At 30.2% G+C, this 22,670-nt stretch overlaps 1 protein-coding gene across 7 annotated transcripts in view; it reads right to left on the reverse strand.

Moving 5' to 3' along the window:
- The window catches only part of dac (dachshund family transcription factor), a 377,714-nt gene that overhangs the window by 115,670 nt on the left and 239,374 nt on the right, over positions 1–22,670 (reverse strand). For all 7 annotated transcript variants that reach the window (XM_088224353.1, XM_088224357.1, XM_088224355.1 and 4 more), the window contains one exon: positions 21,734–22,006. In XM_088224353.1, coding sequence (XP_088080479.1) covers positions 21,734–22,006 — 273 coding nt within the window. The remainder of the gene's footprint in view (positions 1–21,733; positions 22,007–22,670) is intronic.

Consider the following 22,670-nt stretch of genomic DNA (forward strand, 5'->3'; position numbering starts at 1 on the left):
AAAAATGGATATGCATTGCTTAGCTCAAACTTTAATGTGTTTATAAATGTATAGTATGTCATTATTTTATTGCCCTTGTTTGTCTTCGCTATAAAATTTTATGTTCTTTTTGTTCAGTTTCTTGTAACTGTTGTAATTGGCTTAAGCCTTATATATTATAAATAAATAAAGTGCACAATTGTGCTACGTGAATAAATATTATTTCGAAAAAGGTGATATTGTTTATTGCTCTTAAAGATTGGACCCCTTTTAGGTTATAATTATTTTAATAAATTAAATATTAAATCAAATCTGTAATAATAAATAAGTCATTTTTTGGCTATCATTTTAATTGAGTATCAACAGCTTTATCCCTACGATTTATAAAAATAAATATTATATAAATTATAAATATGGTTGCTGGCTATTTTAGTAGATTTAACCGGTTCTGAGATAGCCAGCGATGATTCTTTAGCCATTTTTTTAAAAATAAAAGTTACATTTAAAACATAATTTTAAAAATATAGACACATAATAAAAATACATAAGTAGTTTACGTACAATGTTTGTTGTCTCTCATCATGTTACAGTAGTTAGTCTTTTCAAAAACACTGATGGATTTATGTTTAAAAGTGTGGATTTTGCCATAATATAATCGATTTTACAATACGTTGTTGTAGGATGGGGAGAATGCTATAAATTCAATTGACTCATTTCATTTTTAGGAATATTTTAATTAAAAAACCAAGAATGTATCCATCTTTTTCAGTATTTAAAGAATTTGATAGAAGCTGAATAAATTTTGAAAACAGAATCACTAATATAAGTTTCCAAAGAGAAAAAAATCCAAAAACTTCAAAAAACAAGATTTCCTTTGATTTAAGCAGACAAATGTGTACTAGTGCAGCACAAAATCATTTTTCGATTTCAAGAAAAAATAGTATAAATAAATCACTTTCCGAAATAAAAATCATTTTAATCCCAACCATATTGAACCTATTCAATTCTAACTTTCGTATTGTATTAATATATTTTTTAAATAAAATACATATGTATTTAAATACATTATATTTTATTTTATTGAACATTTTATATACATACACAATTTAAATACATATAAGGGCGGGCATATTGCCTTAAGGCAATTTCTTCTAACCTACCCAAGCCGTTTAGTTTGAGAAAATTACAAGTACATGGACATATTCTAGATATTTGTGCGGAATCTTATAATTGTATTAAAAAAATTAAAACAGAAATTTACTGAAAATTTACACTATACTATGGAGAGAGGAAAGGAGAGGTGATGGAAAAGAAAGGAGAAAGAAACAACTTTAAAATTTAGATAGTGACATCTTGATTTAAATTTAAATAATAAATATTACAAAAATAATCTGTAATATAAATTGTAAAAAAAAACTTCCTCTCTAAACACGGACATTTCGCTTTATTCGAGGGGTGGCAACGTTAAGTTCCTCAAAAATATAAAAATATCACATGAACCTTTATATTTTTAAAAAATGTGATTCTCTAACTTTTTTGTTTTAGTAAACATTAAATAAGTTACCCGATCAATTAAGCTCCCGATAAAAATAATAATTGAACAATTTACGTCAGAAACAGCAATATTTGTGAACTAAATTGAAATTCAGTCTTAGTATTTTTATTTCAGCTTTCCTTAATTTCTGAGAAAGAACCCGGTAATAACAGCAATTTTAACCTTGCAATGTTTGGTATCAGAAAATCTTTAGAGCTGGCGACAGAGCGAGGCAGACTACTCGGGTGTTCAGCCCGTCCCCCTCCCTCTCCATCTCGACCCGATATATAATCGAATGCGTCAAACAACTTTGATTTGCATATCCGCCCAAAACGTTTCCATCGAAATCAAACCGTAATTGCCCTTGTGTTTTGTATTTTAATGCGAGATAAAGTTAACATTTCTTTATTTTGAATAACAACCCCCGAGGGGTCGAAGGCGCGGTATGGAAATGTGCCGAATATTCGAGTATTATTACTACATACATTTTTCTCCCTGAAAATTCGGGGCACATAAAAAATATTTTATACGCCCAGCGGCCAAACAAATTATCGACATTTTATTCTTATTCAAACCTCATATTTATTGGATAAGCAAAGCGTCATCGGCCGCTTCAATAAAGATGTAAATATTTTACATTTCTCATTCGGAAATTAATTTGCATTTTTGCGGACAGCATTTTTTCTGAGCCCTTCTGATAAACACAGATAAAAAATCAAATCTTTTAACATCTTCATTACATCAGTGGAATTTAAAAATATTTACCAAATTGTAAACTATGTTTATATTTTGTGTACAACATACTTTTTTTTTATTACTTAGTAAACTTTAATCTATTATACATAAATTATTGATGCTAATTTCGATATTTAGACAGTACGTTTGATTAATTTTAGAACGAAAAATAATAAATACATGTATTTTTAAATATATTACAATGCAGTATTCAAATCAAAAAATAATAATTTGTTGTTCTAAAACTAAAAAAAAATGCTCCTAAAATTGAAGTATTTGGGTTAATCATAAGATCGCAATGATTTATTTTGTTAAATAAAAAACCCCCATAAGGAAGAAATTTTAGATACATTTTTTCAATATTTAACAAATTACAAGATATATAACGAACATTTTAGAGAAGGGAATAGGGATGTCAAGGAATTTACAGGGCAATTGGCTTCTTAAATCACGCAATGACAGATCATAAACACTGTGGATGCCTGCACTTCCATATTCTCTTATCCAAATTTTTCTCCATCTCTGTTGTAATCCGTTATCTTAATAACTCCCGAAGGGATTAAATCCAGTACTTGTCAACAAAATTTTGTTTTCAATATTTGAGCGTAACTAAACCCAATATTCAATTGATTCGTTTAGGCTTAAAAAGTCACAAGCGATTTTTTATTGTACCTAAATATTAATTATAAAGCAATCGAATTTAAATTTCTATCAATGTTCATAACGCTTCAGTTTGCAGGTTAGGAGTTCGGGTAATGCTTTCATAGCGGAATTAATCTAATTTAACATTTAAGCAAATTAAATTGGAAATCTAATGTATTTATTGAATTATACACTTGGGCCTCGTTTAACTGATGGCGTTCTCCTGAAACAAGTAACCTGTGTTGGCAAATCTTGACTTGGGCCGAGTTTAGCAGAACGCAAATTCAAATAATCTCATCCCATATTTGGTCAATTATTATAGATACTAATGATCGCGGTGATTTTCTGTTAATTACCTAGGTCCTTTTTTAGGTTTAATTTTTCTAATTTTATTTACTCGTAATTAAAAATAAAACCTTGAGACTTAGATTAACATATTATATGTTTATGTTATGTCTCGTCTGGTTAGTGTAATCATTGTGTGTTTCGTATTGTTAATTTTAAATTTGTCTTCACCATAATTGTTTAAGTAGTCAGGTAAGTCGCTGTAGTGTTTAAGTCCATTGAATAGCATTTTTGAATGTCCTACGTTTCTTTTTACTTTTTTAATGTCATAGTATTGTTATTGTCTGGTATCATATTTGTGCGGTATGTCAGCATTTTTGAAAACTGTTATAATAAATAGATACTTTAATAACTACGAAAACTTAAATTTTACTTGTTAATTAACTATTGACAACAAGGGTGGAAAACATTTCAAGGAAACATGGAAGTCTAGGTTTTTACAGGGCTTATGAACAGTCTTTGACTGGTTTATGTGGCCACTTACATACTATGTAACATTTACCATTCTGCCTATGCAGGTTAAATGGTGAATTTTACAGTGTGTAAAGTAACCGTTTAAACCAGCAAATGAAGGTCATAAGCCTTGTTAATCCGATTTTTCCATTTTCCTTACTCAAAAATACACTATATACATTAATATGTTCATCTTAACAACTCCCAGGGGGTTAAATCTAGTACTTGTGTACAAAAATATAGAAAAACTCAAAATATACATTTCAAACATATGTTATTTATTAAAAACTACAAAAAATTTACCCTATTGTAAAACTTAATTAAACATTCAAATAACAGATAGCCATAAAACACAGTTGAATTGGTTTAAATTTGATTCATATGCATATAAAAAATGAAGTATTTCAGATTTTGTTCTGATATTTTATTATCATCTCAATTTTAGATAGGTTTATTACAAAGTCTTATCAAAAACTAATTTTGCAGTAAATAAACATCTCTGTCGATACATACACAAGGTAATAAATCTATACCTAGAATTAAAAAAACCGGGCTGTGGTCCCTAGTGTCGTGGATCAAAAGTCCGAGGTTCAAACCCCACTCTACCATAACCTGATTTCTATTTTTTAACAGTGAGTTATTAACAATTAGTTAAAAGTGACCCTAAAAAGGGAAATTTTTGGGTAAATCATTTTTATCACAGCAAATATATATTTGTCAATTTAAAAATAAAAAAATACGAGTGAGATTTTGCGGAATAAAATGTTACTAAAAATCTCTATCGTGTAAACTTACTCTCATACGCCACTTCTTGTTCTGCCCCATACACGGTATAAGCGTACATTGATAAGGTTGTAATCAACACTTTATTCCTTAAATGTTGGAAATTTTCATCATACCAAATATTTAGGTATAATTATTCAAAACCATATATAGTCGACTATTTTTTTAATCCTCGTAAGAATTTAGAGAGTTTATCTGTGGATTTTAATGAAAACAAAAATATAATCTACCTTTCATCTATGATTTATGTCAGTTGAAATTTTGACTGCGCGTGTTTGTAATTTCTGGAGCTTTGCAAAGTTTTATATTTAATTTTCTCAGTCAATTATAATATTAAATTTACAAATGCGACAAAAATCACGAATCTGAAAAAAAAATAAATGTGTAACAAAAACGTTGTTATTCATACTAAATATCAAATTCAATAAAGCATTTCTTAATTAATGTAAACTTACATGATCATATTTTTTTAATATTTTTTTTTTATGATGTTGGGATTTTTTTATTATCTTTACCCAAAATTACATCTTAAAAAACACCTTTTTTTAAATGCAATACAAAAAAATATTCTTCTAAGGTTAACAAAAGACTTAAGTGTAATAAAACAAACTTATTGAGTAAACAACATAAATCATTTAAAAGGTTTAATCTGCAATCACAAATATTAGAAAAAAATACTTAAAAACGGTTATTTTTCTAATGGATGCTTTCATTTTATTAGTTCAGAGGAAATTAACCACGCCATTGCTTTTTGGCACCATTCTATAATATTTGTTGCATCTCTGTTTAGTAGTTAGTGCAATCGCCTACCATGCTTAATGTCCTAGGTTCAATTCCTGGGTAGACTTGAAATACATATTTTAAGGTGTTTCAACACGTAAATACTTCGCAGGCACTCTGAAAACGTAAGTTTTTTTTACACCCCAACATGCCAGGGCTGGTATTTTGAACGGTATTGCGCGCAAAGAGATCGCTCTGTTAGCGTGTATTTAGTATGTAAATACGCGTTAAAAATGCGTTTTCTACACGCGCTTTTGCATTCAGAATACCACCCCCAGGAAGCCCAACTACGGTGGTGAATTACATCACATTACACCTAGGCTTGAGAAAAATTATATTAAATTATTATGTTCTCATCTGGAATCAAACCCGAAACCTTTCGTGTGAGTCAATAGTCTTAACCCCTCCACCACGGGGGCTGCTAAGTAAGATTTAAACTTTAATGAAATAAAGCAAAATAAAAATCACCATACTACTTTTTTTTAGTTTAGTACTATAGAAGTATAAAAAATTACATATCCATAGTGCTACTAAATTATTTCAGTGAGGAAATAACTTTTCTATGTCAGATATATTAAATTACACATTGTAACAAGTAAATTACGAACGTTTGAATTACTTCTACTATAACTTCTTTAACTTTTAAAAGACTGTGGTAAATAATCCCTTTGCACGCGGTGATGTAACATCGTGTTACCACTAGTAAAAGACGAAATATTCTGAAGTTCAGACATTTGAAGAAAAATGAAAAAAATGGAAACATACTGTTTAATAATTCGTTTTCCATAACTTATGTGAATAAACATATAATTTAGCCCCGTTATAGCAAGTAAGTTAAAAATCACAAAAACGCCGCTCATGTTACGCGCGTGCGCCCCCTATCATTGTCATTAACCAACTAAAGGCTAAATCTGTTTTAGACGACACCGGCCCCAGAACAGCGTCTCTGTCTTTCCTGTTATGACTTTTATCTTCGTGCTCTCTCTTGTATAAGGTATATGTATAGATGTGTTGCTGAATTAGCGGACATTCATTCTTCGCGCAGCAAGGATAAATATTTTTTGAATAAACATTTAGCATAGTTATACAAATTTTACTTTCCGAATCGGGTGTGAAAATGTCCATTTGAAGATTACAAAAAATACGAATTCATCACTCAAAAAAATAAGAGAGATATATCAAGTCTTGTGTCCTATGTTGACTTGTGTGACATCACAGCCACACAAGAGTAAACATGTTTTTATCAACTTATTTTTTTATCCTCAGTACTCGTATAACTGCTACCTAGTGTTGTTTATAAACTTTATTATTTATTATGTTTTATGTTTAATAAAAACAAATTTGTGTTGTAAAAGCCCAATGGGCGTTTAAGGTATAAAAAAAATATATATATAAATCAATTTTCCGGATTAATTAATTAATGTATTTATTTATTCAAAATTGCACCCATTTAAATATAAGTTAACCTTTTAAGACTTTTTAGGCTATGCCCGTGTCAATCCATAATAAATGACGAAAAAAAACACGTTGTAAAATTAATTAGATTCAAATATAATGACATGTGATGCAACATAATAAAAATCCAGAAAAAAAAGTGAAAGAAAAAATAATAAAATTCCAATGAAAACAATTTAAAAAAGAAGCAATATTATTTATTCGAAGTACTTCACGAAATAGGTGCGAAGGTTTTCACGGTCACTGTTATCAATATTATGTATCTTTTTTGGGTGATACCGTGTATGTTGGATTTGATCCGACGTTTCGGCTACCATTCTCTATAAAACACACAGTTTTCCCTGAAGATGGCTCCTGCAATGGTAGCCGAAACGTCGGATCAAATCCAACATACACGGTATCACCCAAAAAAGATACATAATACTTCACGAAAAATCGTTTTTTTTTTATTCACATTTAATGTTCTTATATTTCGAAATTGGTAATTTATATCATTGCGGAAATTGATTAAACTGTTTAAATGATTGAAAGCTATTTGTTGGAAGAATTTAGTAGTAAACTTTGATGACATCAGAATTTTGTTTTGTGATTGTTTACGATAGTGGTGAATGTCTCCTATGGAAAGAATCTTGACTCGATTTGTTTTTTCAATAGAGTGCCCAATGCACTATTGGGTACGGAAAGGGGTAATATGGTGATGATAATCATTATTGAACCTTGTCAACGTAAGGTAACGATATGGTAAATCCACTTTTAACCTAAGGTATCGATGTCTACTGTCTAACCCTAGGGTATACTAACCGGTATTCCTCTTTCTCTCTCTCGCCTAATACTTCGGCGATCTCCGGGGATATTTTTGTCCCTGTCTCACCTTTGTCGAATTAGGATAATGGGTTAAATAACAATATTCTAAATCACATCACCGTCAAAGTGTACTGATGGGTTTGATGTTTGATAATCTATCGAATCGCAATTAAACTAAATATGGCCCAAAATTTCGGTATCGGAATTTGAAGTAGTCTCATTATAGGGTGACCGTTTGATCTACTAGAATCCATTCTCCATATCGCGACAACCTTACAATTCAAGAACCGAGATTTAAACTTTTACCAAAAATGTAATATTGAATTCGTCAGTTTATTTTTATAATACTTGAATTAAAAAATATTTTATTTATTTATTGACCCACACAAAAAAAATAACTGTGCAAGTGATTCTTTATAACGGTCCACAACATGCGACTTATAATAATAAAGATTTTAAACAAATATGCTAAACAAATATTCAATTTAATATGCCCAAAAAATACTGAGATTCTTTTCAAATATGAACAACACGAAAGTCAAAGGCAGGTTTTTATATATTTATCACTTTATATAAATATGCATTTTATGTATAATACATACAAGGCAATTTCTTCCTACCTACCCAAACTGTTCAGTTTGAGAATATAAATAATAGGTATATGGACATATTATAGGTATTCATAGAAACAAAAAAGGACTAAAAATCTACACTATACTATGAAGGTACATAATATGAAAAAAAATATCTAGGGTAACAATAATTGGAAAACACTCTTCGTAATAACTCTTAAAAGGATATGCAGTGCTATACAATTTTGATAAACAGGTATTTGAACATTGTTTCTCTCACTCTCTCGCAAATGGCTACTTGATAATGTGCAAAAAAGAGAACCGCACGTCGGACCTATTGTGTCTAGATAAAATCGACGTTTCTTTGTCCAGTTTTCTGAACCTCAAAGCTGAACTGATTTTGTTATTTTTATTAGAAAGACTATTCAAATAAAATTTTCTAGGTACGTCCGAACAGCAGACAAAACTAAACGCTTTTATGTGTTTTTGGATGGTTCTGTGTCCCATAATAAACAATTTATCAGAAAAACGAAAAAATAAGGACACGCCAATGGTAAATATCTATATTATGTAAAAAGCATTTCTTTAGTGACATAATCCAGGAATAAATACGAGAATACGTTTGTATACATAAAGAAAAGCGAGACCGATGAGTATCCAAAGATATCAATGTTTTTCGCAACGTCTTTGTAAATATATGTTATTTATTAGCGGGCATGTTCTTTTCAATTTGTACAAATTGGGTACGGCCGTTAATAAATAAATAAATAAATATTATACACTGGTAAAAACATCTATAAAAATAATTTTATTTTGCCTGTCCCTAAATAAGTTTGGAACATTTTTTTGTATATAACTAATAGAAATTTAATGATGTGTTTTGCTTTGTTTAGTTTTTTCATCTTTGTAAAAAATACAAATGAATAAGCGAGCTAGCACGAAATTATGAATATTTCGATCTGTCTTTTAAGTAAGAGTACTTTTATCTAGATATGTTTATTTCTCATCACTAAAGTATCTTATAAATTTTTTGAGCATGTAATTATTTTTCTTTGCTAATTTAATAAGTATGAATAACGTTTACATGACTAAAATTGGTTTAGCGCAATTTCTAGTCTCCGAAAATTTCTGTTTTCAAACTATTTGAACAGATAAACAAATAATTAAGATAAAAATATATTGAAATCAATGCGTGCTGTACGGTTTCTATGATGTTTTGTTTAAAGTAATTCTTGCTTGTTTGATGCATTTTAACTGAATTTAAAATCATCCTTAACGCTAACCTATTTCTGATGTGCTATTTTGAACCACACTCTATTTTGTATGTAAATACACGAGATAATACGGCCACGAGAGCGTTTGGAATACCAGCCCTGGCCTTGATTATTAAACTTCTTCCCTCGTCTCTGTTTCTCTTTCATTCCTAATGCCAGTTTATGTCTCTCGACACTTTGTCATCCAGTAAGTTTGTTACCGGGAGTATTTGCGGTGGGTCAGCTGTGTTTTATCCTAGCTAAATTATTTTCCCGCAGAACTCGTCCATGATTTGCGTGATGAGTAATATAAGGTTTTTGAGAGAGATCACAAGAAATTGATTGTAAAGAAGCTTTAAGTAGTAAATGTAGGTTTTTCATTTATTCCGGTCGAGAAATAACTCGAGGGGGTCTTCCGGCAGTTAACAAACAGCCGTGTCAATAATTTATTTGATTTGTTGGTTGAAATATGGTTCGATCCTCTCATTGAAAATAATCGTTTCTTAGTCGTGGGCTAAATGATCGCTCAACTCGGCATTCAATAAATGCGCGGGTAAACGCTCTATCGAAATATCAAAGCTAAAGTGCAATTGCCGATTTGGTCCGGGGAACAGGACCCGCGTTACAGTCAGTGGTAAGAAATCTATCGATTTTTGTCGATATAAAAAATTCCCCTTACGGAAATGTTAATACGCATTTCTAGGTTACCGCTAAAGTAAAGCAAAATTTTCATTGAAAATATTGAATAAAGAAAAAATTCAGATACAGACAATTTTTGTGTAGAGAACGAAGGTCGAAGCATTTATAAAGCTTATGATCATTAGCTAGCTGGCATTGGATTACTGTTATTATGATCATTCTACATGCTGTGTCAATTTATTTTTCATTTGTTTATATTTTGTGTGCCTATGATGTCACATGATTCTACATAGAATATAAGACTTGATATAAATTTCTTATTTTTTAAAATAATTAAGTCGAATTTTGCTATAACGGGCCAAAATTGTGTGATATTTTTTTATGAATTATGGAAAATAGATTTTTAAATAGTATATATATACATATTTAGGTAAATTTATATTAAAAAATATCTCGGATTTTGCTCAATGTAACACGATATTACAGCATTCTTTGCAGGGGGGTTTTTTTATCGCTGTCTTTTATGAGCTTAGGACTATGTTTTGCAAGCTGATTTTATAAGAATTTATAAAAGATAACAATACCATTTTATTTACTTAACAATTTACAAAGTATAGAAAAATAAAAATGGTGAATGTAGCATGGCGTGTTAAGTGAAAACTAAAATAGTAATGATCTGTGAATAAAAATAAAAAACTTTTATATTGTCGCTTAAAATAACAAACTTTTTGATATATCGTAGGGTAGGTAATTACTACAACTAGGCAATTTGAAAATTTTTTTTTCAGCATTTTTTACTTAACCACTTAAAGCATGCTTGATGTGAATGCATCACAACTTTTCTATTTTTGTCATTCATGGAAGAGAATACGTATAAGTGTTTTTGTAGTTAACTCAAAAATGGTGATTTTAAGTAATATAGTTTCAGTCATTACCACACGACATGAGTATGAAATCGCTCAAAATATTGTTGCTGGATAATTCTAGTTGCCTATATCGACCAACATCGGTTATTTTTTTACCATCTCTTCGTAACCATGAGCCAGGATTACAAACGTGATGACGGTGGGGGGAAATTGAGAGGTGGGGAGTGCATCATCCGCGAAACATGTCATTGAAACGAGTCTCGAGTTTGTTTCTCTTCTTCCGAAGCCAAAATGGCGGACGCGCCGTGACGCTAGACCAAGATTTTTGACGTTTCGGTTTGGCGGAGACCGGCCGCCCGTTTGAGTTATGACCCTTATAACCTGTGATTACGTACGATTTGTACTGGACAGGATAATTGTTTAATTGATATCGCGATGTTATTTATTTTCATGATTTCCACGGGTTTTGCACGAGCTGGGCCGCAGCGCGGTCGTGTAGCGAGGACTGACGCGCGCTATTATTGCGAATGTGGAACATTCGAAAAAGCAATATGGAAAAATGAAAACGGCGAAGGAATCGAGAATCGAGAACAAATATTATAAGTACACAACACTAATGAATAAATTGCATCAATAATTTGAAATCCTAAAGTCCGTAGCCTGCTTGTTTATTTTTCCTATCTGCAAGTTATTATCACACTTTACAGTAAATTCAAATATTTAATAAACCTTGTCTTGTGTGTGCGTAACAATAAGTTTTTTATATAAATCGTGCAATTATTCATGCTTATAAGAGCAAAAAGTATGTGTTTACTTGGTTTGCCGACAGGCACTAACATATTAACCTAGGTTTATAAAACATTTGAACGCAATATAAAAAGCAATAATTTGGTATAGAACCAAAGCTAACCTGACCTTTAGATCAGAAGTCGGCAAACCACGACTCGCAAGTCACATACAGCTCTTTAGCCTCTCGAGCGCGACTCACACAGCCCAAGTTTCACCCTTTGTTAGATTTAATTCATCTACGTGTCCCAAAGAAGAACTTTCAGGATTGTTGGTACTAAAATGCACAACGCATGGCGAAGATATTTTATCGAGTTAAAATTTCCATGCGTTTAATGCTGTCATTATATTAAGGTCGATAAAATTGTTTAAATTTCTATGGATGGGGTAAAATTTATCACTGAAATAAGGTTTTTTTCTGTTTTGAAGGAGAAAAATTATTTTTGTCGCTTTGTGCGCAGACATTTCCAGAAAAAAGAAATCGTTGACCAAACCAAAACATTTTTTAGGCATCCAGATGCTGCCAAGGTTTTACTTGTTTGTTCCTTCACTTCGGAGTAAGGGCGCTGTGGCTCGATATTAATAAAGGAAAACTTACTGTTTTACTAACTGAGAAAGATATGCTCTAATCATCAGGAATTGCCACTGCCATTATGGCTGCATCGTCAACGTAGCATGTGATGCTAAAGAACTTATCTCCCTTAGTTCTAGATTTAGCACTTCCTGCATTCTTGAAAGCGTTATTATATATTTACTTTGTTTGTGTAAGAAAAGGTTTTTGTTGTGTCAAATTGTTGTTTTATCTTTACTTATAAAGGCACTAAACTTGCTTTGTTAAATTGAATTTAAAATTATAAATTTAAAAAAATATTTTTTATGCTACTAATAAGTAGTAAAAATTATAATTTAACTCGACTGTATTTCATCGACCTTTAATATTTTATTTTGTTTTAGGATTTTTATCTGATATTGCTCATCATTCAAAAACACTCGTTTAGGCTTCAAGTTCTATTTTACACACTGACTGTATTTTTATCCGCCCGGACACAGACGCGTAGGTACAAGACTAAAATATAATAATTCTGTGCTTATATGATTTTATTCCTCCAACTTTTTTTTCTTTTTAAAAAGGAAATATGAAATGACGCAATCATTTGCTGAATTTATATTTTTTTTTATTAATCTTCACAAATTAATGTTCCGTAGATTCCAAAATTGCGATGTTTGGAATATTTAGTCTTGTGGTTGTCGACGTATTTTTTTATAATATTACCCACCTTGTTTTTCAGAAAATGAGTTCTTTTAAACATAGTATCGTACTTTATTGGAAATTGAAATTATTGTTTTTTTTTTGTAAAGAATTAATAATTCAAAGTTAACTTAACACGCATTAAGGAAACTCCGCAATTTATCAGCGATTATAATGAACTATGGCTAAATGAATGGGTAGCCGATACATAAACAGGGGCGCGCCATATTTATCTAGTTAAAAGGTAATTTTTATTAAATCAATTTTGTAATTATTCATGACAGTTATTTTATTATATGAGACTCATTTTACGTGAAACATTAAAAAAAATGAGATACATAGTGATTAAGGTGAATTTCGGTGAAATTTAATATACATAATGGCTTAAACGAAGCTTAGCAAAGACTGCGTAGGTAATAAATACATTTTTTTTGTTTTTAACAAAACAAATATGAATTAAATAAATCAGATAAACATTTAATGAATAAAAGGAACACAAAAAGCCTTTATTCAAATCCAACCTATGCAATGGTCATATATTTGTTTTTAACTAACACAATAGCCGCTTATTTTTAGGAAACCATGTAATATGATTTGTTTTTAGAATGTAAAAATTATTCAAAAACTGTTATTAAAAAAAAAAACTCATTCAGTAGTGTAAACGAAATATTAAAAACTTTTCCCTGTTCACTCTTTGAACTCTTTGTTTTTAAATTGTCTTCACGCACAGATCTTTTTTATTAGCAAGTATATTATTTTTCAACAATGTTTCGAATTTGTCCAAATTTTTGTAGACAAGGACTGGATTTAACCCCCTAGAGAGCTGTTAATGACAGGTCATAAGCTCTGTGAATACCTAGATTTCTTTTATCCCTTCTCCGAAATATTTTTCATCTCTGTTATAAAATATTTGTATATTATTTTATTATTTTGTTTGATGACAATAATAATCAAAGCGTACTATTCTATTTAGAACAGAATGTTTACATTTAATATAAAACTACTGTATGCACTTATTTTCCTAACGAGTGTATAAAGTTTACTTTATTTGTACTCTAACATAAATAATTCATGTAAATTGACTTCTTAACTTATATCAAATCTAGTATTCTTTACATATAAAATCATTATAATTCATGTCTATGAAGTTTTTTAGGAGTTTTTTTATCTACCCGAGCTTTCCGTACCATTTTTTTTTTGTAAATCAATTATCTGGAAAGTTTTCGCACGCCTTTGTTTGCGGAGATATCTACAATCAATGCAAAGAGCTAAAATGTCTGAACGAAATTAATGTTGGTTACCTTGAGTCCAGCAATAATGATAGATTTCTCGAGGGCAACTTGCATTTATTAAACTGCCATATTACTTGTTGTTCAATTACGAATCTGCGAATTCAAAATGACGTTGGAGAGATCACTAACTAAATACTCCATTGTTCAAGTTCCCAGCATCTATCGTCTCTCATCTTGAACCTACCACGACGACTGGCAGAGCGTGCTTCGACGAGAGACTAGAAATTAAGTTTAGCGTTATTTGTTCTTCTATTGCGATGCTACACTCCTTGGAATATTCTCTTGTCTCGTTTGCCTCATCGCAATGCCTGGGATAAATGGTCATAATAACAATTTTATTGATGAACGCAACATTATACAAGTTATCTTAAACAAGACACTAGGAATGTACAAACATTTATAGATCGTATCGTCACCGTTCAGGCAAAAGTAAATAACCTAAAAAAACATCATTTTAAAAAATCAAAAAAGGTTGCAGACCAAGAAAAACTCAGACGTTTGTGTTTTGGGGGTTTATGTATACAACATAATTCATTGATGTATTTTTAATGAATAACACTAGTTACTTTTTATTTTTCATATTTTTTTTATACCTGGAAGGTTTTTAATGATGAAAGGTGGTTAAAATGCGGTTTACTGAATTTTTATAATCTAGAAAATGTAAGCTATAAGAGATAGTGAAATGGAGTAAATATGATTTATTTATTTATTTATACATCAAACAACCTTTAACCAAAAAAAATAAAACTTTACAATAATAATCACAGCAGAGTACAATTTTCATGTAGTATATGGTATGAAATAGTAGAATAATTAAAACTAAAAAATTTAGTAAACATATCATACAAAAAACAAAAAGTTGAAAAGAAACATAACATTTCTAAATAAAAGATAGCAATAACCATGAGAAAATCTTAAGTAATAAATATAAATATAACACAGTATAGTTGAGAATAACTAAATAATAAAAAACTAATACAACATTAGTACTTTAAAAATATAAGTTTTTTGAGCAATAAAAAAAAAAAAAAACTTAAATTATTGAATAAAACCTCTATTTAGTGAAATCATCATTATCAGTTGGTTGGAAGAAGTCGCCATTCGGCAATAAATCCACCAATGTACAATTTAAAATTATGTCTAACATGTTAAATAAAGAAATAAAAAATCGCGTATTCCAGGAAACAAAGATAAATTTAATAATATGTTTTCAAATAAATCCATTATTTTTCTAATAAATAACGAGTGAGTATTCGAATGAATAATTGTTATAATATTATGGGTAAAAAATAATTATTAATTAAATAAATATTTTGTAACATGTTTATTGTATAATATAATAATAACAATTTAAATGTAAAAAAAACTAATTTTCGCAACTTTTTACTAATTTACCATGATGACGGTGTATTTTTCATTTTTGTCTGTGTCCCGGTGTAGAATGAAGAATACAGGTCTGTGTATAAAATATGAAGTATTACTGGTTGTTTTTTAGTATTTTATTAAGTATTTCATTGAATGTTTAATTAATTGCGAACATATGTTGCGTGGACTTTGAATACATTAACTATTAAAGAATATATTACTTAACCCGAAGACCTATAAGCAAAGATTTATAATCGACAGTCTAATAAAATATTGGAAAAAGCATTAACTGAAAACGTTTGTAAGTTTTCAATTTAAGCTCGAGTCAAGTGCAACTATGTAGTTTTATTGAACAAGAATCGGATAAAATAAACCTTTTGGTCATTAAAATATTATTCCCTTATGCAAAACCCAATCAAGAGGCCAATAAAAAGGTATTAAATTATATCCATCATGTTTGATATGTAATTCACACTAGTTTATTACAAGCGAATTTTTCAAATGCTTCATAATTTATGGCATTTCCATTTGCATATATCGACCTTTAATAGTAAAATAGATAATAACGTAATTTTGTCATGAATAAAATGTATTTAATTTATCCTAGTGAAATATATTATGTTAGTTTTAGATACATTAAACTTTTTGAGATAATCAATAAGGTAGGATGAATTTTAGAAATTTATTTAACTTTCTATTAGTTGTTTTATATAAACATCCACCAGAGAAGTTGATTTTTCAGCAAAAGATTAAGTACCAAGTATATGGTGTTGAAAATATATCCTTGACAAATGACAAATGTATACAAGTATTTATATTAATATAACCTCGGATTTAAAATGCCAAAATCTTAGAAACAGCATTTTGCTTTATTGCATAAAACAAAAGCGTTGCCAATTTTAGGTTTGGTTTTTGGTTTAAGAACAAACTTGTAACGGAAGGTTTTGTCGTTGCGCTTGTAATTATCGAGTACCTACGACCCATTGTTTTACTGTAAATCATACCTAACTTCGTGATTGATAATCCTAGAATTATTTTTTGTCCGTATGGGCGGCTCTACAGCGGTAGCGCTTTGAGAATAAAACAATACATTCAACTGACCAACAAGTACATTTGATAAAAATGTATACATATAAAAATACAGATGTCACCGGGTAACAATAGTATACAGAATAATTCATTCAGTTATTGCAACAGAGATGAAGAACATTTTAGATTAGAGAATATGGATGTCTAGGCACTTACTGGGCTTATAACAGTCCTTGGCCGGTTTTAGTTGCCACTATACACACTGATTAATCTTTAGCATACTGTTTGAAAAATTCATTTGAATCAATGTGTGGTAAATAGAGGTTACATTAAGTAACATGAGGTTGAGAAATGATACCCTGATAGTCACTGTCTGCTATCATCTTATTAATATTACATGTGTTTTTTGCTTAGTGATCTAATTAGATTACTCACAAGTTAATGTTTTTATATATTTGTATCAATTTTTTGTCGTTTTCGGAGATCGTGATGATAAATATATTTAAATGAAAATTATCTCATAATTATAAATATGTGATATAATTTTTCTCTTATGTGTTTAGGTTTACATGAATACGCCTAGTGATAATATTCATAGTAGTTGCCGAAGTATTAATTAATTCAGTACAATTTCCAATGCCGGTTATATAAAAGAAACTGGTCGGTTAATTTTCACTATTCTGCCCATATTTGAACATCATTTTTTTTATTGTTGATTAAACAAACGGATTCACAAAGAATTTAAAAGAAATTCTCCATCTCTGTTAAAACATATTAAACTTAAATACTAATTAGGGGGTTGAATCCAGTCCTTGTCTAGAAAAATTTGGACAAACTCAAAACATGGTTAGTTAAAATATTGCTTAAGGCAAGACTGTATTAAAAGGAATTGAACGTGTATATAGATGAAGCTCGTACTTGGTTATTAAAACCACAAAATTAATATATTAATACCGAAATAAAAACCCAGTATATCTCTAACAACAATTTCATATATGTGAAAATAATCCAGTTGGTTTCATTAAATAACTACCAGTTTCATCGTTCTCTCGACTTCTTTAGACTGAGATGGTTTAAAAGAAGTTATAACCATGTAAAGATTGCGGAATTTTAGTATGCGTGGATAGTTGTCTCGTATTTTTTTAAAGTAGCCGAAGGTGTTGCAATAATTATAATATTGCAACAGAGAGGAAAATATTTTTTTAGGAGGATGGAAGTCTAGGCATTTACAAGGCTTAAAACGGGACATAAAACTTTTAAAAAATTGGTTTAAATGGCCATTTTACATACTGTGTAATATTCACAATTATGGCTGTGTTTATACATCCACATTTGCACAACTTTTCTATCTGTTGATTTTTGTTAAGTAAAAGAGCTGAAACTTTTTTTCCAATTTTTATACTTCTTATACCGGTTAGTTTGATCAACAATTTTCTCTTCTTAAAAATGGTTTTCCATCTCTGTTGCAAGTAATTTAGATCTAAATGGATCATGATGATGATGATATGATTTTGCAGGAAACTGCTGCTTAAACGTGTTGTCTAGATGTTTATTGATGTTTATGTAATTATGTTTATTTGAAGCATTCTTTAATAATATGCATGCTTCCACATTCAATTTTGTTGTATCTCAACTCAACACAGGGCTCCTGAACTCAAAAAATTAGGGAAACGTTATTATTTTTTTGTGATATATATCTTTATATGAATAAATATTAAAATAAAAAAGTATCCAGCCTGTCTATAAACATTGTTTATTATATTTGTATTGGGTGTTTTAATTTATAGATTTTATAAATATTTTTTAATAAGAGCAAAATTTGAGTCGAGTATGTCAGTAGACTATATTTGTACTGCAACTTGGACTTATTGAAACAAAATAAAATATTGAAAGCGGTTGTTCAGATTATCGCCATGATTGTTTAACAATATATGAATATGTCCAAAGCTCAAATGGGTGTCTACACAGCGATAATTGATGTAAAAACAAGTAAAATCTCGCACCTCCGCATCCTTAGACCTTTTAGGCTACAATGTTGGCCTGTTAATATTTATTTCGATTATAAATTTATTTTTACGGCGACTGCACCCCACGTCTCTCACGTGTTATCGACCCAATTGATAAATGCCACAATAAAATGCAACAATTTATTCATTTCTTCTTTTATGACTTCGAGCTTACCTGTAAGGATGCAAGGTATTAGTAGCGGAGGCCACATGGCACAAATAACATCCTTCTCTATCTAAGCAGCAGTGTGCGCTTGATAAATTATTATGACCGAGATCAAGGTGCGAATTGAATATATATGACACATTATTTTATGACTAAGTTATAACTTATTTCAAGCTGTGTTTAATTTATTAATATTTTAATACAATATACTGGATCAATGTATTTGCATCAGAATGAAAATACAGATAAATTAATGTTACCCATTTTAACAAGTAAAATACGTGTTTCTAAAAATACTTAATAATTCTGTGGATTTAATCTATAAAAGCCAACGTCTTTAATCGTAATAGATTAGTTATTTTATTCAACCGTTTTGTGGCGTTATAATGAATCGTTGGACGTCTATGATAACAATTTTTTTTTAAAAACATTACCACACATGTATGAGTGTATAAAATACACGTAATTAAAAACACATTTTTTTCAATAGACATTGACCCTCTACAAAATGTTGGCAAGTAAAATGTGAAATCTGACATAAGCTTCTTTAGGTTCAAGCCACAGAATTAGTAAAGAGAGAGATTTTTTAGAATAAAATATGTAGGTAGTACTAAATAAAGCCCCAATTTTCGTGAAAAAACGTTAATGTATATGTTTATATAATTGCTGCACATATTATTTGTATTTTTATTGATTAACATTTTTTTTTTCATAGAAAGATACATATTACAAAAAGCGTATCCTCAACTATATGAGACCAAGAGCCTTGTGTTGAGTAGGGATACAAAATAATGGAAAGTGGAAGCATGCATATTATTAAAGAATACTTAAAAAAATGCATAGCAAAAAGGTAAATTTGAATACATAAATCCATGCAATGTTTCGCAACAGTCTTCTGCACTGGTCTCTTCCCTTAGACAAAATCCAAACTTGTACACTTCTCCACCACTTGGTTCCCATTTTCTAAGAGTCAGTTATTTATAATTCGTTGAAAATGGACCCCAGCATTTAAATATTTGCGTAAATCGTAAAAATCTGAATATTTCCTTTTTTTTAAATAATAAAAAAAAAGTGAAAGAAAAGTTTAAGTTGAATATAGTACTAGTTACCTGCAAATATTTAAGGAAACATCTCAATAATGTTACTCGGTCTGATTGAATCAATTTTTTAAATGATAATAAATAACTCCCTAGAAAATCCAACTTGTCTGCAAACATTTGATTTAACTCAATACTCGTATTATATTGTTGATTAATTTAATTGGTATAAGAATTATAAATATTGAAAAATAGTCTTCAGGCGTTGCCTCGTAGGTGAATTGTTTCAGCCAGATGAATCTCACCAACATTACCAAGGTTTCAGCTCTTTTACTTCAAATAAGTCAACGGGTGGAATAGTTGAGGAAATGTGGATGTTTAAACGTAAGCAAAATGGTGGATATTACACAGTGTGTAAAGTAGCCACTTAAATTAGCCAATGACAAGCCATAAGCCCTGTTAATGCCAGACTTCTATATTCCTTTTTAAAAATGTTTTCCTTCTCCGTTGCAACCAATTTAGATCTAAACATCTCCCTGGGGAGGAAATCCAGCCTGTCTAAAAACATTTAGACATACTCAAAACATTGTTGATAATTAATTTAAATATAGGAAATCACTGAATTTCCATAATTTGTACATTCTTTCATTACTAATAAAATAAATGCGGGTTATTTTTATAAGGCAGGGTAAAAGTTAATGATTTTTGCATGTGTGAAAAAATACATAACGTTGAAATGTGGGTTGGTTAATCTTTCCCTTAGCAGATCGGTTAGTTGTAAAAATTTTCATCTGCTCGGAGTATCACAATATTATAAACGGTTGTATCATTTCACTTTTAATTGGTTCCACCCATTTTACTGTTGGCGGTATTTTATGAGCAACTAATAAAGGATAAATTTCTCGATCATTCGATCAAAAAATACAAACTTGTAGTGTTGGCTCTTAAGTTTTATAGACCAGGTGTTCTTATACACCCTTCCGTATTCGACATTTACGAAGTTCATTTAGTGGTAATAATTTTAAGAGAATTCAGTAAAAAATGACAGTTTGTTGAAATTAATATTGTTAACATTTCTTTAATAAAACATACGAATATTAAATTAATAGTAATTTAACTCCAACGGCATAAATTGATGGCTTGCCCACCTCGTACCGCACACCGCATTTGAGGACTAAAATCACCTTGGGGATGCTAACATGAAAGGAAACATTGCTCATTGCCGAATGAGAAAAGCTGCCCAACAGAGCTCAATTTGTGCAGAAAAAAGGTAATACAGAAGTCCATATATGTACTAGGAAAGTAAACTCTTTTCTGGATGGAATTAAATTGATAAGACATGATCAATTCGCTCGAAATTATTACAAAACTTTTGAAAAGCTTTGAAATTCTTTTTGAAAAATCAATCTTGAAATAGGGCAAACAGACATATTGTTATGTGTGTTTTAATAATAACAATATACATTTATTTCATTTATAAGTTATTTAACACATATTTCTTGACCCTTTTTTTAAATTTTCAAATTGTTTTTCTTCATAATTGTTTTTTTCCCATTTCAGAATGTTTTTACTGCTACATATAAAATTGAATTTCGTGACTTCGCCTTTTTTTAAATGGGAGTCTGATTTTCAACTTTTCCGTGGTATTATGATCATGTTCATGTATATCCGACAGGGCCAATAAAAGAGCCTTGGATAGTTCCATGAATTTATTGGTAGATAAAAAAAACATATTTAAAGGTAAATTAGAAACACAATAAAAGTTATAAAGCGGTCGCAACACATAACAACCCGACTAAAAATTTTTTTACCAGGAGCTTACTTATGAAATTACCGTTTCTACGAACTGGTCAATTTGTTCAAATTTAAGGGATATAATTGTAAGGGATATATGAAACTAAACGCTTCTACATTTCTTTTGTAATACCTATCAATGAAATAAAAATAAAGGTTTGAGACTCACCCTTCTCGTACGTTATCTGTCTCTCCTGCTGTCTCGCGTTATCTGCCGCCACCTTCAGCAGGCCCTGGATGTTTCGGAGCAGTGTCTCCGTAGAGCAGGATACGGAGTCCGGAGGCAGGGGGCCCTGGCCGGCCCCCGCCCCTGGCAAGGGACCCGGACCCGGGCCACCCACGCCACCCCCCAGGGACCCACCGCCACCCCCGCCCAAGGACGAGTAGTTCAGGGCTTGAGAAGGAGATGGACTATTTAATTCGCGTTCCCCGTCACTAAGATCTGTAATCAAAATAATAAAAAAAAAACATTATAACGTCGCCTTATTGCGCATTGGTTTGTTCAATACTCCAATTATAGTAACTGTACAGGACAGCTTTTTAAGGAAAATTATCTTTGTAACTGTGTACTAAGCAAGTGCATACAGTTTTCAACTTATGAAAACAAAAATAATTATCATGTTTTGCGTAGTATTCAGATATTACCCGTATTTAATATACCTATTATTAGAGTGTCATCAGCAAATAGTCTCCAGTCAAATTTTAAGGTTTTTATCATAAAATTAACGTTGACCAAATAAATTATGATTAAAGGTGAATGAATAAGTTTGCTCGAAGGAGCATAAATTTTGCAAGGCAAAAAAAATATAAGCTAAAACAGTATCTAAAAGCAGAGTTAAAAGTAAAACGTTAGCTAATAAACATAATTTGTACTATGACATAATTTGTACTATGATATTTAATAGCGTAAGGTAATAAGCATGAGTGAAATTTTTGAAGAAATTTTAATTGATTCTCAAAAGATGTTTATAAATATTAAATGCAATTTTGCAAACGGTTAACGTCGTTTCACATTCTATACAAAAGGAATTATTGTAATTTAATATTGTAAAATCATTTTTCAATGCAGTTTCTACACCACTACCGTAAGTTTATTTCAACTATTA

The sequence above is a fragment of the Micrasema longulum genome, unplaced genomic scaffold (genome assembly GCF_059751315.1).
Source record: "Micrasema longulum isolate JH-2025_06_02 unplaced genomic scaffold, ASM5975131v1 h1tg000280l, whole genome shotgun sequence".
Classification (NCBI taxonomy): domain Eukaryota; kingdom Metazoa; phylum Arthropoda; class Insecta; order Trichoptera; family Brachycentridae; genus Micrasema; species Micrasema longulum.